Here is a 14,372-nt window from a genome sequence, read left to right as displayed (position 1 = left end):
TAGCAAGTATTAGTTTTTTCACGTGGCAGCCGTGTGAACATTTCAAAATATATTGTTCCACCTTGAAGATTGCGATCCGTGATTAATTGTTGACAGCTCTGGTTTGAAATTAAACTTTATTTATTGCGAGAAATCAAAGTTTTGGCAAAGAAAACTTAAAGAAAAAAAAAAGGCAAAGGTTTGGGAGAAAAGAACAATTTGCAGAGCCAACAGCCGATTGTTCAGGCGCACTGCCAAAAAGGTTTAGAGTTATCATTCCCTCTCTCCCCCTCACATCCGTCGCATCCGCCACAGTGATGGAGCACGTGTGCACCAGCCGCGCGCGTGAACACACACCAGCTGAGGCACTGCGGTGGCGGCTATGCGCGGTGAAAGGCCACATTATTATTTATGCACACTCATAAAGGGAGAGGGTAAACTCTTCATAAATCACACACACCCGAGAGGCTGTGGGGAGAGAGGAGGAGGAGGAGGAGGAGGAGGAGGGAGGGCTAGGAGTGAGGGATGTGGGTGACAGAGGAGCTGCAGGCTCCGTACTTCTCAGGCCGGCAACACAAACATCCAACCGGCTCGTCCGTCACTCCCGCAGCGCGAACACATTGGCGGCGGCTGATCCCGAGAGGAAGCCGCTGTGCTCCTCGGCTCGACAGACACGAACCCTTTCGTCAGAAGCGTGTATTTAAAAAAAAGAAAAACGTTCCAGCTCTCTTCCCCCAAAAGTCGGAGTCTAATAATCAGCTTTCTTCTCCCTGTGGCCTTTGCAGGGCCAGCTGCTCCCTCCAACCTCCTCCCTCATCCATCCATCCTCCCTCTTTCCTTCCCTCCCTCCCGGGATCTGACAGAGAAATGGAAGGAGTGATTAACTCAGAGCTGCGAGGCTTTTGCCCTCTCACCTGTGGCTCTCTCCTCCTCCTCCTCCTCCTCCATTTGCCCTCCCTTGACATTAGACTTTCATACCATACGTCACCTCTTTCTCTCGCTCTCCTTTTCCTTTACGGAGGTTTGAAGTGACGTTAAGGATGTTTTTTTCCGTATTATAATTCATCCAATTATCAATAATTTACTAGTTTTCCGCTGTATCTACGATGACCCAAAAGCTTCGATAGAATCTTCTTCTTTAAGGGTAAACATTCTGCTCTCCTCCTCAGCTGGGCGTGTTGAACGATACATTACTGACACTCGGTACTTGCCGTTGCCATGGAGAGCCAACATCACTCACAGCCCGAAGGTGTTTGAGAGGAGAAAAAAAAGGGAAAAAAAAGCCCTCACCCGGAGATTTTTCCTGCACCCATCAACATGCGTGTTCCTTCCAACACGCCTTATTAGATAGTTATTGACTCGACATCAAAGCCCGGAGAAGAAAAGTGGGTTTCGTGCGGCGGCAAAAAGCACAAACCGGCAGCTGACAGCACCATCCATCAGTTTGTGGGAAGGTGACGAGGCTGGAGCGCCGACTGCTCGCTCAGCTCTCCTGTAACATCAAACGAGTGTATCGCGCTCGGACAGTTTCATCTCGGATGAAACGGAAGCCGCATATTAATAACAATGTAATGGAATGTAATCAACTTCGAGTTTATGTCTTCTTCTTCTGAAGGTTTACGCCACCCGAATAGCTTTCACTCCAGATACAGATCACAACTTTGAACAGAACGCAACACTAAATCACGGGATGGAAATTATCTATTTGTGACCCTTTATAAAATATAGAATATAAAAATATGAATTATGAGAAAAAAACTGAAATCATAGAAAAGCATCACATTTGCCGATACATGCGTAGTGTACGTATTCCTTGTGGATATAATGAAGCTTTTTTGGGGGGTTTGGACTGTAGGGCGGACAAAAATAAACAATTTGAAACATGCGATGGGCATTTATAGTTTTAACTACCGACATCATCATCATCATCTGCAATAATGTAAATTCCTCCTTCCCCTCCCATGTCCAGTGTGGGCTGCCTAATATTTCAAGTGGCCTATTCAGACACATTACCGTCCACGGAGCTCCATTCATTAGCCCAATCAGCTCGGCGATGGGGACGAGAGGCAGGCCAAAAAACAAACAAAAAAAAAGGCAACAACAACAACAATAGTGGCTGCGACACAGCTGTGTAATTGCACCAGAAATCATTAAATACTCAAACCTAAATGAGTTGGACTCGGTATCACCAGCATTTATCCTCTAGCTGCGGTGGCAGTGCACACTTCTACACACACACACACGTCCAGGAGTGTGACTTTCTGCTGATTTGAGTTATTAGCCGCTGGAGTGAGCGGAGACTCGGCGAGCGGAGGGAAAACACACACACACACACACACACACACACACACACACACATATATATGTACACTCGTCTGGGGCAATGTCATCCAGGAAAACAGATGGCGCGAGGCCGGAGAGGTCAGAGAGTAGATTTGCTGTAAACAAGTTAATCTAGAACAGACCATTAGCCGGACGTGATTAGCTCCTCCGCCAAAGACACAAGCTCGTGTTCTCTTGCTGTCGGGGTGCGTATAGCTGCGGCACACTGAATTCAACGCATGACTGCCTCTCGCCTGTCACGCTCGTGAAAAGTGAGTCCGCAGAGCGAGCGGTGCACCTCTGGCCTCGGCACCGAGCTCCAACCCCCCCTCCACCCCCCCCAGCAGCAGGCGGGTCGGGTTGCAGCCTGACCGTCTCACTCCATTAGGAGCTAATAGGTGGTGTGATGGCGACACGGAGGGCAACACGGAGTCCGTGTGATTAACAGGAGGAGGAACGGCGATGACCCCGCGTGGACTCTGTGAGTCTATCACACACCTACGCGCAAAAGGTGGGGGGTGGGGAAGGGGGGGACATAAACGGGGGCCTTATCCAAAACTGAATCCGAGGCCTTTTGCTTCAGCGAGCTGACAAATGACTTTGGAAAATTAAAATTCCAAAAGTGCAACTTTGGAGAGAAAACTTAAATGAAAAGCAGACGGGCACGGCGAGAGCTCTTACTCCTTAAGCCCTCCTCGAGGTCCCGCCTCGTGATTACAATCAAACAGGGTTTGGTGAATGTGTGTGTGTGTGTGTGTGTGTGTGTGTTTTAATTGAATTTAATCAGATGAAGAGCTGCTGTGGTGCTCAGTTGGGGGGGGGGGAATCAAGGTCAAGGCTGATGAGATATGATGAAATCAGCTCAAGTGACCGAGTCCCGCCGGTCTGATCTGATCTGATCTACAGGCAACAGAGACAATCTGACTTCATTCAATATACTGGATGTTTACGGGAGATTTGAATATATGAATGCATAATTGACGTTCGAGAGGGAGCGCACAATAGATAAGGACAAAGCAACGGGAACTTCTCTCCACTCAATAGCTCTATGAAGGTCACGCTATTTATGAACTATGGAGACAACAAACTTCCTGCTTCGTCTTTATGGGAGAGACTTTTTGGTCAAGTAAGTCTACAATTTAAAAAATATGTCTAAAATCCACCAGATTCAGGGGATCCACGAAGTTTGCTCTGTAATTTTGAAAGAATGAGTCGTCATCAGACAGCGGTCTTGCAAACTGGACAAACACTATTTAGAAATGTGTCTTCATATAATGAGAATAACTGAGCGAAGCCCCCCCCCCCCCCCCCCCCACAATCAAATCTCTGCATGTCTGTAGCCTCTGGGCTTTGGCGGCGATCGTAAAGAAATAAATGTTCTTTTTGCAAGAATAAAAAAAATCCCCAAAAAAAATCAATTAAAGCAGACGACAGAAGGAACGTAATGAGCGGTTCCAGGTGAACTACACTCGACTCATTTTACACACAGACTTCTAGTTAGTATTCAAATGTGCCAGACAGACACAGGGGAGGATGTATGGATCATGATTAGAATGATATTTGGGAAACACATCTCTGGCAGCTCTCAAGGGGGTCAAACTAAACACGCAGGAGCAGCATTTACCGTAATGAGCTGGAACTTCCATTAGACGCTCTAAAATTTTACTTTTTGCACTGAACTTTTCAATTGCCTTCAAAATCAGTTTATATTCTCTTACTTTGCATTTAAAATATCTTCATGCTGGTTCCCCCCCCCCCCCCCCTTTCTCTTGGCCTCAACGCGTCACTTTAAAATGACCTTTTGTGTACGAAACGCACTATAGAAATAAACTAGCCCTGCCGTGACATTTTGAGCGCATTTGAACCATCGTGCTCCCGCTCATCACTGGCCATTCAGAACAGGGGTCGCGGAGTTGCGGGGACTATTCGGGTGCCAATCAAACAGCGGCGGTGAATTGGGGAACAGAGGTGAGGGAGCGAGATGTCACAGGAGGCGCCAAAAGGCTAATCAGCACGTCTGCGCCTCGCAATCACGCTCCCATTCACGGAACTTTTTTTCAGCGCGTTTGAGGCGACGCCTGGCTGTCGCCTGTCAGAGGGGGCCCGACGTCTGACACGTGATAAATGACTTGGGGCGAATCCCGCGACGTAACTGGTGGGAATCCAATCTGCAGCAGCATTGTGCAATCTGCACGAGGTCCAGTTCACCATATGCGGATGTGAACAACTGTTAGAAGTTTGAGAAATATTAACTAAATATGGAAGAAATTATTCAAGGAGGGGTCTTTCTCTCGCTACAGGATATGAAAGATGCTCAAGACCGCAGACCTACTTTAAATACCAGAACGTATTTCAGTGGGTCGCGCCGACTCATTTTTCTTCTCAGCATCGCGTCCTCCACCGCGACGTGCCGGCAGGAGAGATGGATGATGGGAGATGGATGATGGGAGATGGATGATGGGAGATGGATGATGGGAGATGGATGATGGGAGATGGGAGATGGCCCCCGTGATCAATCGGTTGACATTTCGGAGGGATATCAGCTGGGATGCCTCCTCCATTTACAGCGAGCTGAGACCGCACAGGAGGCTTGTGGGTGCCTTGTAGGCGCAGTGATAAAAAAAAAAAAAAAAAAAAAGAGGGCTAATTAAAGTGAGATGGAGGAAATCATTCCCCTGGTTTTTAATTTCCCATGAAATTAGATTTCTCGTTTGGCTGAATTGGGATGGAAGGTTGACTTTTTGTTATATGTACCCCCTCACCCCCTCATCGACAACACGGTCCATGTGGAGCAGTGTGTGTGTGTGTGTGTGTGTGTATGTATCTATGTGTGTATGTATGTATGTTGAACGAGGAGTGGCAGGCCACTTATGAGGAGACGTTATGCTCCCTGAGCTTAATCCCCCTACTGAAGGAGATCGGCCGTGACAAGAGGGGACACTCACACATGTTTGACATTCAGAGATGGCCTCCTAATCAAACGCCTCATTCGCACCACGCGGTACGGCATCTCTCTGTTGGTCACAGGAAGCGGCAGCCACGTAAATGGTAAACATATACGGAGGGGGAGGGGCCCGCCGGATTAAAAGCTGAGATTTATGGGCGTAATGGCCGCGGCTAATGCAGGATCTCCAACCGCGATACAAGTCCACAACGTGTGTGTGTGTGCGTGTGTGTGTGTGTGAAGGAACACACACTGACGGAGGAGGAAGCAGGTTAACTAGCCTCTGAGCTACAGCCATTTGACCTTGCAGCATGGCAAAAGAGGAAGAGATGGAAAAAGCTGTTATGTCCGCCCGCTTCCCCAAACCATTAACAAAGTGGTGGGGTGTCTGTGACACACACACACACACACACACACACACACAGTAAAGGGTCAAAGTAGAGGAGAGCGTCATCGTATAATTGACTGAACTGTGACCTGCTCTCTTCATACTGTGGCCTTTTATGTCTGCGAGTGTGTACTGTGTGTATACGCGGTCACACCTCAGCCAACAGCCCGTGGTCTTCCTCGCATTCATCAGATTGATATTAATATTCATGAGGAGGCTGGTGGCCGGTGTATCTCGAGATGGGGGAGGGGGAGGGTGCTAATGAACGGAGTGTGTGTGTGTGTGTATGTGTGTGTGTGTGTTCGCAGATGCAGGGGGGGGGGGGGCGGCAGGCGAGCTGTAATCAAATCACAGCCGCCCCCTCATCTCCGCCCTCATCAACCACCAGTGGCGCTCCTTCCATGGACGATAATGCTAACATGCCTGCGGTTCGGCGCGGGGCGGTGGAGACAGCAGACGTGTGTGTACGTGTGGTGTGTCTGTGTCTGTGTGTGTGTGTGTGTTGAGTAATGGTCGGGGGCTGGCCCAGATGAAGAGGTCTGGACTCGCGGGCTAAGCTAACCACTAGGCGTACAAATAGCTTACCATTATCTCTCATTAGCATCCGCGGCTAACACAGGGCCCCTGCTGTGCGTTGGAAGGCCCTCACAATGGGACCACTCCTGTATGATTGATGGGGAAACAGCGTCGGCCACAATAACAGAACAAAAAAAACAGAAAAAAAGAAAGGAAAAGAAAAAGAAAGGAAAGCACTAAAGATGGAATCTGGCAGAGAGGTTATGAAAACGTAGACAAACAAAAGGGAGTCGGACTAATCAAGAACGCCAGGCACAGCTCATTAATCTGAGAGAGCCCGACGCCGCTCGGAAGCCCGGAGATAAGCCGGATGACTGGCACCGTCACGAGGATCACGTGAGCCCGCTCGTCCTCGTTGGCGTGCTATCTTTTTCATCAGCGGGCGAAGAAACAAAAGGATAAAATGAAAGCCGGAGGGAGGGGGGGGGGAGCAAAAGGAACAAAAAGGTAAATTAGACAGTTCCCGCGCAGCAGAGCGCCTAATCACAAAGAGCACCGCAGCACGAGTCGGCGTCGGGGGGCGACTTGTTAGTGAGGGAATCTGATCAAATGCTAGAGTGGGATGTGATCTATGACACTTCATCATCATCATCACCACCACCACCACCACTGCGACGAGAAAGCAGTTTTTAGGTCGGAGGGTGGGGGGGGGAGAGAGAGAGAGAGAGAGAGATATGAGTCATTAAAATCCACGCCAGACTCATCCTCTTCTGCACAAATAAAACAGATCTTATGATTATAATCCCATCATCCCGGGAAAATGAAGCTTTTGTTCTCTGTGATTGCAAAAAAAAAAGAAGAAAACTTCCCCACAGTTGAAGATCTCCACCAAGTTTACACATCTATTATTTAGCTCTGTCCCCCTTTTTTTCCCCCTCCACAAAGAGTATTATTTTTTTTTTTTGCAAAACTCGCAGTCCTACATGCATAAACATGCTTTTTGCACACGCTCTATTGTTCACGCAGCTTAAAGCACCATTGTCACCGCGCGGTACAGGGTCGGCAGAATATTCCATTTCCATTTCATTCGGCCTTCTTGCTGACTAAGTGTTGATAATTCATCTGCCGTCCGGGCTTATGAATATGGATTTCGGGCGCTTTATTAGCACATTTTAGGGAATGCATTCATTAGGAAATTAGTAAAAACCCCTCCTTTAAAAATGTGCTCTTCATAGGAATCGGGGTCTGTGCCTGCGTGTGAAGGGAATGCAGTTAACTCCCAGTCCGGCTCTGGGAAGTTACATCCCGGGGGATTTCTTGTTTCTCGATTTTGTTTAAAAATGTGCGTCCTTTCATCCATCTCGGTGAAAATTAACATGACGGCAACGTCACCACTCCGACTCCGGCTTTCTGAACAACCAGAGGGAAGAAGCATGTAGTACGATGCAATCAAACGCGCGGCTCACGCCGGGGTAGGAGCGACCAAAATGCATGAACACAAGAGAGAAAGAACCTCACCTTCTCCCTGTCTTCCAACAGGTCACACAGCAGGTCGTCCATGTCCATGATCCCTCCCAACATGTTCGTCAAGTGGTGGGTCTTCACTTCAATCTCCTCATACTGGACACACACAAAAACAGCAACAAAAGGAACGTCGTTATGGTTTTTTTTTTAATATTATTGTACAATTACCACTGAGAAAAGCAACAACCAGTGAGTCTGGTACAGATGTCTTCAACTGGTCATACTGGGATTAAGGAGAAATAAGGCCATCGTGATGTCACCAAAAAAAAAAAAGCCCACAAGCTGATTAGGCAAACTCTTTAACTTTAAATCGTTAACACCGACTCATAGAAAGGATTCCAGATGTGTAATTTCCTACCACACACACACGTTTTACAAAGCTGTTTTGAAGATTTCAGTCATTGATTCAATATAAAGTGTGTTAAAAAAAAAACTCCACTCAACTCCACTATGAATGTTTACAGAAACAAATGTCAGTCAACCGAATAGGTAGGTACAGTAGCAGCAGATGACCTACATTGCACAACAGCGAGTACAGAATGTGCAGAGGGTTGTGACAGTGAGGAGGGAGTGATGGGCTTTCCCCCCCCCCCCGCCCACGCCCCGCCCACGCCCACGCCCACGCCCACCAGTTTTGACGCCGTGGTCGGCGCCCCACAGAGCAGGAAGTACCCCGAGCCGGCCACTCATTGTCACTAAGAGAACCAGGGCTGAGCTTGTGTCTGTTGTGCTGTCGACTAAACCAACAGAGAAGTACGCGAACAATAGCATCTTCCCCTTTTTCTGTGAGAGCGAGGGAAGAGTAATGCTGCGTTCACACCAAGAGCTTCACTCGCGTGAGTTTACTCGCTACTCGCCCGACTATTTGTGGTTTATTCGCGTGTTAGAGGGGGTCGTGGCTTATCTCCGTGGAATCAGTTATCATTTCCGCCATCCACCATGGAAGAAATAACCACTATTTCTGCTTCATACTTCTTGTGGACATTGCACAAATGTCGGAACATCAAATGCCCTCGTGTTTGGGTTCATAACATTAATATAATATATATATATATTCATACATAACATCACCCGTAGGCTCACACAGCTCGGTGACTTTCACCGACTACGTCTGGATAACAGCCGCTTCCAGCGCTACTAGAGAAGCAGCAGCCAGTTAGCTTGGCTTTCACAACTCAGCGTCGGGCGAATTTTTTGCTTTGCCCAATTTGTGCCATTCGCAACCATTCGCGTCGGTGCATCGACTTTGCATTGGGATCTACTCGCACGAAAAAAAAATCCTCAACGCTTTCGGTGTGAACGCAGCGTAAGCGGGCAGTTTAAGATGATTGATGATAAATCGCATGAAGAAAGAAAGAAAGTGAAACACCTCCTGATGGGTCAAATGTAGCCCTGACAAACACATATTTGCTATTTCTTCCCCCCCACACTACATTTCTATTAGAAGTCATTTCTCAACAGAAATCTTTGACGAGCCTTTATCGTTTCTAAGAATGTGTGCAGTATAAAATAGCCCATTAGGAAGTGCCCATACCAATGAGCAATCTGTCCAGAGCGACTCAAGACTACATTAGCAGCTGAATTACCAGCTCCGGGCAATAAGCCGGAGGAGGAGGAGGCTGGAGTGATGGAGTTTGACTGAGACCCAGCAAGTGGCTTCTGCTGCATCACCGCAGCCCGTTGTGAATGGGACCCTTCTTGCTCCGCTGCACCCGAATGTGAATTACGGGACACAAAAAAAAAATAAAAAGAGGGTTGTCTGTCTTGCACAATGGGCCAGTCCATTCTCCTAAAAAAAAAAAAAAATGGTGGGGAGAGACTGGGTATTGAAAATAACAGGAATAAAGCCAGAGTCCCCCTCCTCTTTCTTCAGAAGTGCCCGTAACTGCCGGGGGGCTGTGAGAGAAAGGTCAGTGAGACAACTCGGCACAAACACAACACAGTTTTTTCCCACAATGCAACGACGTGCAAGCAAACGCAATGAATGCGGAGGGAAAGCCACAGTAACTCATGGCTCAAACGTGCAGACACTCAGGGGAAGGGAGGCAATGCACGGCAACCTCAAAGGGCCGAGGCGTCACGTGACCCGACCCGCCGCCGCCGACGTCCACAGGCGACTTTTTTTTTTGGTAGCTTGGACTTTCCCTCAAGAGGCTTTCTGTATGGGCTCTTCTTATATTAAGGAGCCACCCGTTGTTTCAGCTTGAGATGCCAGGAAAAGATGGAGATGACCTTTCAAAATAAAGTGACTAATTTGACTACATTTTAATAGATCCATTATATCTTTGTACAAGAATATAATATGATACATGTGTTTATTGGCGCAAAGATGCAGCAAAGACATCACGGCAAAGCATTTACACTTTGACAGAAAAACCGGTCCGACCTGAACGACCGCCGGCATTCTTCCGCCTCGAAATGAAAACTGTTCCCAGTGTGTGTGAGAACCAGCGTGTGTCCACAGAGGAGGAGGAGAGGTGGGGGGAGGGTAGTTTGCGCGGTAATTCGCTATTCTTCCATGACATCACCGGCATTAAAAGGCACACACCTTTACGATATAAGATGTATGAGTGTGATTTTTTTAAATTTGCGTGGAATCCGTGACTCAGTGGATCTGAGCGCTGCGGTGCCGGAGTGTTAATTGGCATCACCTCTGACGTACTGGTGCGTCCCGATTCCTCAGCCGGCAAAAACACACACGTTCCTCCACCCTCTCTTTCTGCCTGGTGATGAAAAGGGCTGGATGCACGACACATCAGAGGGAAAGTAATCTATGGAGAGGAGCGAGTGGATGGAAAAAAAGAAAAGAAAAAAGCCTCCTCTGAAAACCCTCGTTGTCAATCCCTGCCAATTCCCCTTTGCATCTTGAACTCTTCCCGTGACACGGGGGAAAACAAAAGGAGTCGGGAGTCAGTCAGTCAACAGTGGAGAATCACTGTGACAGTTAGAAGAGTGAATTACACAATGAACCCTGTTGTCGTCGTCATGTAAAGCGATATCTTCACACTATTTTTGGGTTGCGATATCTTGCTGAAGCAGTCAGGTTGCTCCTGCTTTCACGTCTCTGTAAAGGAGGACTAAGTTTAAAGTCGAATGCCAGCGGGCATCTGTCCCGCCACACTGCCCTTCAGCGAGCCTCGGGGATGCTGCTCTGTAGCTGTACGGCTACTTGAAGTATTCTCCCTTCAGGAAGCAGAGAGTTTAACGCAATGCAAAGTAAAAAAAAAAGTCGCTGCAACAGTCTGAGGAATGCAGAACGGCCACAATGAAGGCCGTCTGCATAGCTAAGTCCTGACAACTCCTCTCACTCCCACACACAAGGAGGAGGACTGTACCTATAGCTTGTTTAGTGCGGGCTGTAATCTGAACTGAACCTGCAGGGACAGACAGACCGTACCTGGCCTTGTCTGCCCCCCCCCCCCCTGAGAACACACAGCACTCAGAGCTTTCATGCTGGTCCATCCCTCCCCGCCACACACTTTTTACTTCATGGGCGTTTAAAAAAGTAAGAGGACTTGAAATGTTGAGTCAAAAGGTCATCTGCAATAGCATTTATCTAAATAAATGTGTTACAGTGTCTCAAATGTGGATTAAAATCTTTGTTAATTGAATTTTTAAGTTGTGTCATGAAGACAGACACATATTTAGAGCTAAAATAGGACTATTACATATCAAGCTTTGGGGTGCAAATCTTTACACAACCCCTCCAGACTTCATCACAAGAGCAGCGGCGGAATAATGTGCGGAAGCACTATGAGGAAAAGCTTTTTTTTGTCACGTTTCGAGATGCATATTTATACAGTGTGATTTGACAACTGCGTAACGAGTCTGACTGTTCGTTAGGAGGCTTTGTCAGTTAACATGACAGCATTTCCTTACATTAAAACAACCTGCTAACGAAGGAGGTCTGCAGAATCCTGTTTCCCAACACACACACACACACACACACATACATACATACATACATACATTCTCTGCGATTAAACCCTGTTTTCTTGACACTGTCCCTGCTGTCAGCGGCGAGGCCGGTGAGTGGAGAAATGTGCGGTTAATGTGGCCGCTAAGTGGATTCTGCTGGCAAGAGCAGCCGGCGAGATCTATTCGGTCCTCTCTGGCAGCCGGACTGTCCTCGCGGCGGTCTGCTTCTATTAGGAGGAGGAGAAGGAGGAGGAGGAGGAGGAGGAGGCAACGGACTGCTGAGTCAGCAACGGCTCCTCCTGATTAACATGCTCTGTGAAAAGCAATCAGAGGTCCTGGTGCTCGCTCAACGTTTAGCCGGATTAAGCTTGGGCGCGTCTCGCACAGCATCTACAGGGACCGCCGGGCGAAGCGGGCACGACAATGGCTGTCAGTGAAGCGGAGACGTGACAGCTCAGGGGACACCGGGCCAGATGAGCTCCTCTGTGTGTGTGTGTGTGTGTGTCTGTTGCTATTCAGGTGTTTGCGTGTGCTCCTTCCCTGAGAGGAAGCAATCCATCCATCCTTCCAATCCCAGCTTCCACGCGGGCCGCTCACATCTCCACAAGCCAGCTTTTTTTTTTTTTTGCCTTTCTGAAGCGTGGGCGGGCTAAATTGTGGAGGGGACCAGCCAACCGATAAGACCCGGACCTGTCACCAATCCTAATCCCCAATCACTCATGGGACAAAAGCCTCCTGTCCACGGCGGCGCACGTCCACGTCGACGGGCATCAAACAGCAAACTCCCACCTGCCCGCCGAGATACCGAGCTTAAAACAGGGAGCCATTGTACAGGGAGACAAGCCGAAGGGCCGCGGCCAGGCGCCACTCACATCGGCTCGCTATCACGCCGGGACAGCGTGCACATACATGGCGGCTGATTAGTCAAAAGGTCAGTTCGGCAGAGTGATTAATGCTCAAATGATTGGGAGGCAGAGGGCTGGGGGGGGGGGGGACATTCAAAACAACACAAGTCACAGGGAGAACAACACTGTATACCAGTGCATGCCTGGGGGTATTTTGTGATGATGTGTTGTGTTGCGTCGGCTCCGACATTTTCCCAGAATACCTTTGGTCTCAGGTATGAACTGTGTGCAGCCAGCCAGATGTTGCATGGAGACAGAAGGCAACCACAAGAGTTGTTTTGGTTTTTTTTTCTCTTCCAGTTGAGGCATGTGCCAGTCACACCCCTTACTCATAATCCTAAATGTTCTGCAGCTGCATGGCATTCTGGTCTATTGAGGAATCAAAAAAGTGCAATGAATATTATTTATATGAAATGTAAAAGTTGATCACTTGGCGGATGAAATGTTTCCAACAGCAGTTGCACCAGCACAATATGACAACAACAACAACAACACTTAAATAAGAGTCAAACGTCCTCGGGAGACTTCCGTGGACCAAACTTTACTCAATTGTGACAAAATAAAACGTTTTCTCGACCCAAAAACGTCTTCCGTCTCTGACGTTGGCTTTAAAAAGTAGGACCATGTCCACATATTGGTCGCGTGACACCATAACCAAGTTATGGGAGCCGTTGCTCCTATAAAAAACATGAAGAACGAGTGGAATTAAAACATATTGTCGTGTCCCGTGGGACACGATAACGTGACCGTGGCTGCTATGGGGAGGGGAGCCCTGAGGAAATTGAGCAAGTGACGGTTTGAAGGGTGTTTACCTGCTCCAAAATCCTGCGGTACCTCCGCGTGGCTTGGTCGATTAAATCCCGGACGGTCCACGCAGGTTTACAGGGAACCACCACCGCGGTGTCCCCGAACGTCACGGTGACTTTCATAGTAGCCGTGAAGGTCAAATGTTGTGAAAATAGTAACCAATAGTCCAAGTTTCAGGTCGGTGTCTCGACCCCGTGAGCGGCTCGCCTGGTTGGGGCGAGGGAAGGTGGCACCTGTCTGCCGAAACTGGAGCAACAGGTGTCTCAGGTCAGGTCGAAATCCCGATGAAGTCACCTTTGTCTGTCCGCCTCTACCGATACGACGACGCGCGCGCACGACATGTTCGTTTACGACCAAGTTGTCGTGCGAGTCGTGGGGGAAACGCAGAAGGCTACAGCGGCGGAGCGCGACGAGTTTCTGTCATCGCGGAGCGCCGCGCGGATCCACCCAAACAAAACAAACTGCGCGAGGAACCCGGAAGAAATCACGGCGGCTCGAGCACTTCAGGAAGCTGCATTCCCAGCGACGCTCGCGGGAGCCAAACTTTTGTTTTTAGTTCGCTAGTTTGTTTCTTTTTTGAGTCGTAGTCTCAATTATGTTTCTCCTCAAATTGTTTCTCAGAAGAAGTTTAATGTGGTCGATGTAGTTTTAACGGCTTTTGGTAGAAACAGTTGTTGGACTATGACCATCAACAATAACACTGTTTTCAATAAGTAATGTATTTGAATGCAGTTTACACAACTTTACAACCAACAATTGTATCGGAGTTAATTTAAAATATGAAATATCCTCATGAGCTGCAGTCTTATTTAATCTAGATGTCTGAAAAACTTTACAAGCATATTTATTCAGGTTTTGGACTGCTCCGAAATAGAATAATCCAAATGTGTTTTAAACGCAACAAGCAGATCATGTGACATACATTAACCAATCAGTTCCTTGTGACAGCTTTCATCCTTTCCATCCAAACGCATCACAACATCAGGTTGAAAGGTCAGCCAAACTGCAGCAATATGGGGGGGGGGCGTTGTCCACCTACACACTAACCAGCATGTCATCAGTTCAGGTC

General features: G+C 48.1%; 1 protein-coding gene across 1 annotated transcript in view; it reads right to left on the bottom strand.

Moving 5' to 3' along the window:
- Window positions 1-13,767, bottom strand: part of LOC117744007 (partitioning defective 3 homolog B-like) — a 102,922-nt gene extending 89,155 nt beyond the window's left edge. Inside the window, 2 exon segments of the mRNA XM_034552058.1 lie at window positions 7,668-7,769; window positions 13,309-13,767. Coding sequence (XP_034407949.1) covers window positions 7,668-7,769; window positions 13,309-13,425 — 219 coding nt within the window. The 5' untranslated portion in view covers window positions 13,426-13,767.
- Between the last annotated feature and the right edge of the window lie 605 nt (window positions 13,768-14,372).

The sequence above is a fragment of the Cyclopterus lumpus genome, chromosome 2 (genome assembly GCF_009769545.1).
Source record: "Cyclopterus lumpus isolate fCycLum1 chromosome 2, fCycLum1.pri, whole genome shotgun sequence".
NCBI classification, from domain to species: Eukaryota; Metazoa; Chordata; class Actinopteri; order Perciformes; family Cyclopteridae; genus Cyclopterus; species Cyclopterus lumpus.
This window is presented reverse-complemented; position numbering and strand designations above follow the sequence as displayed.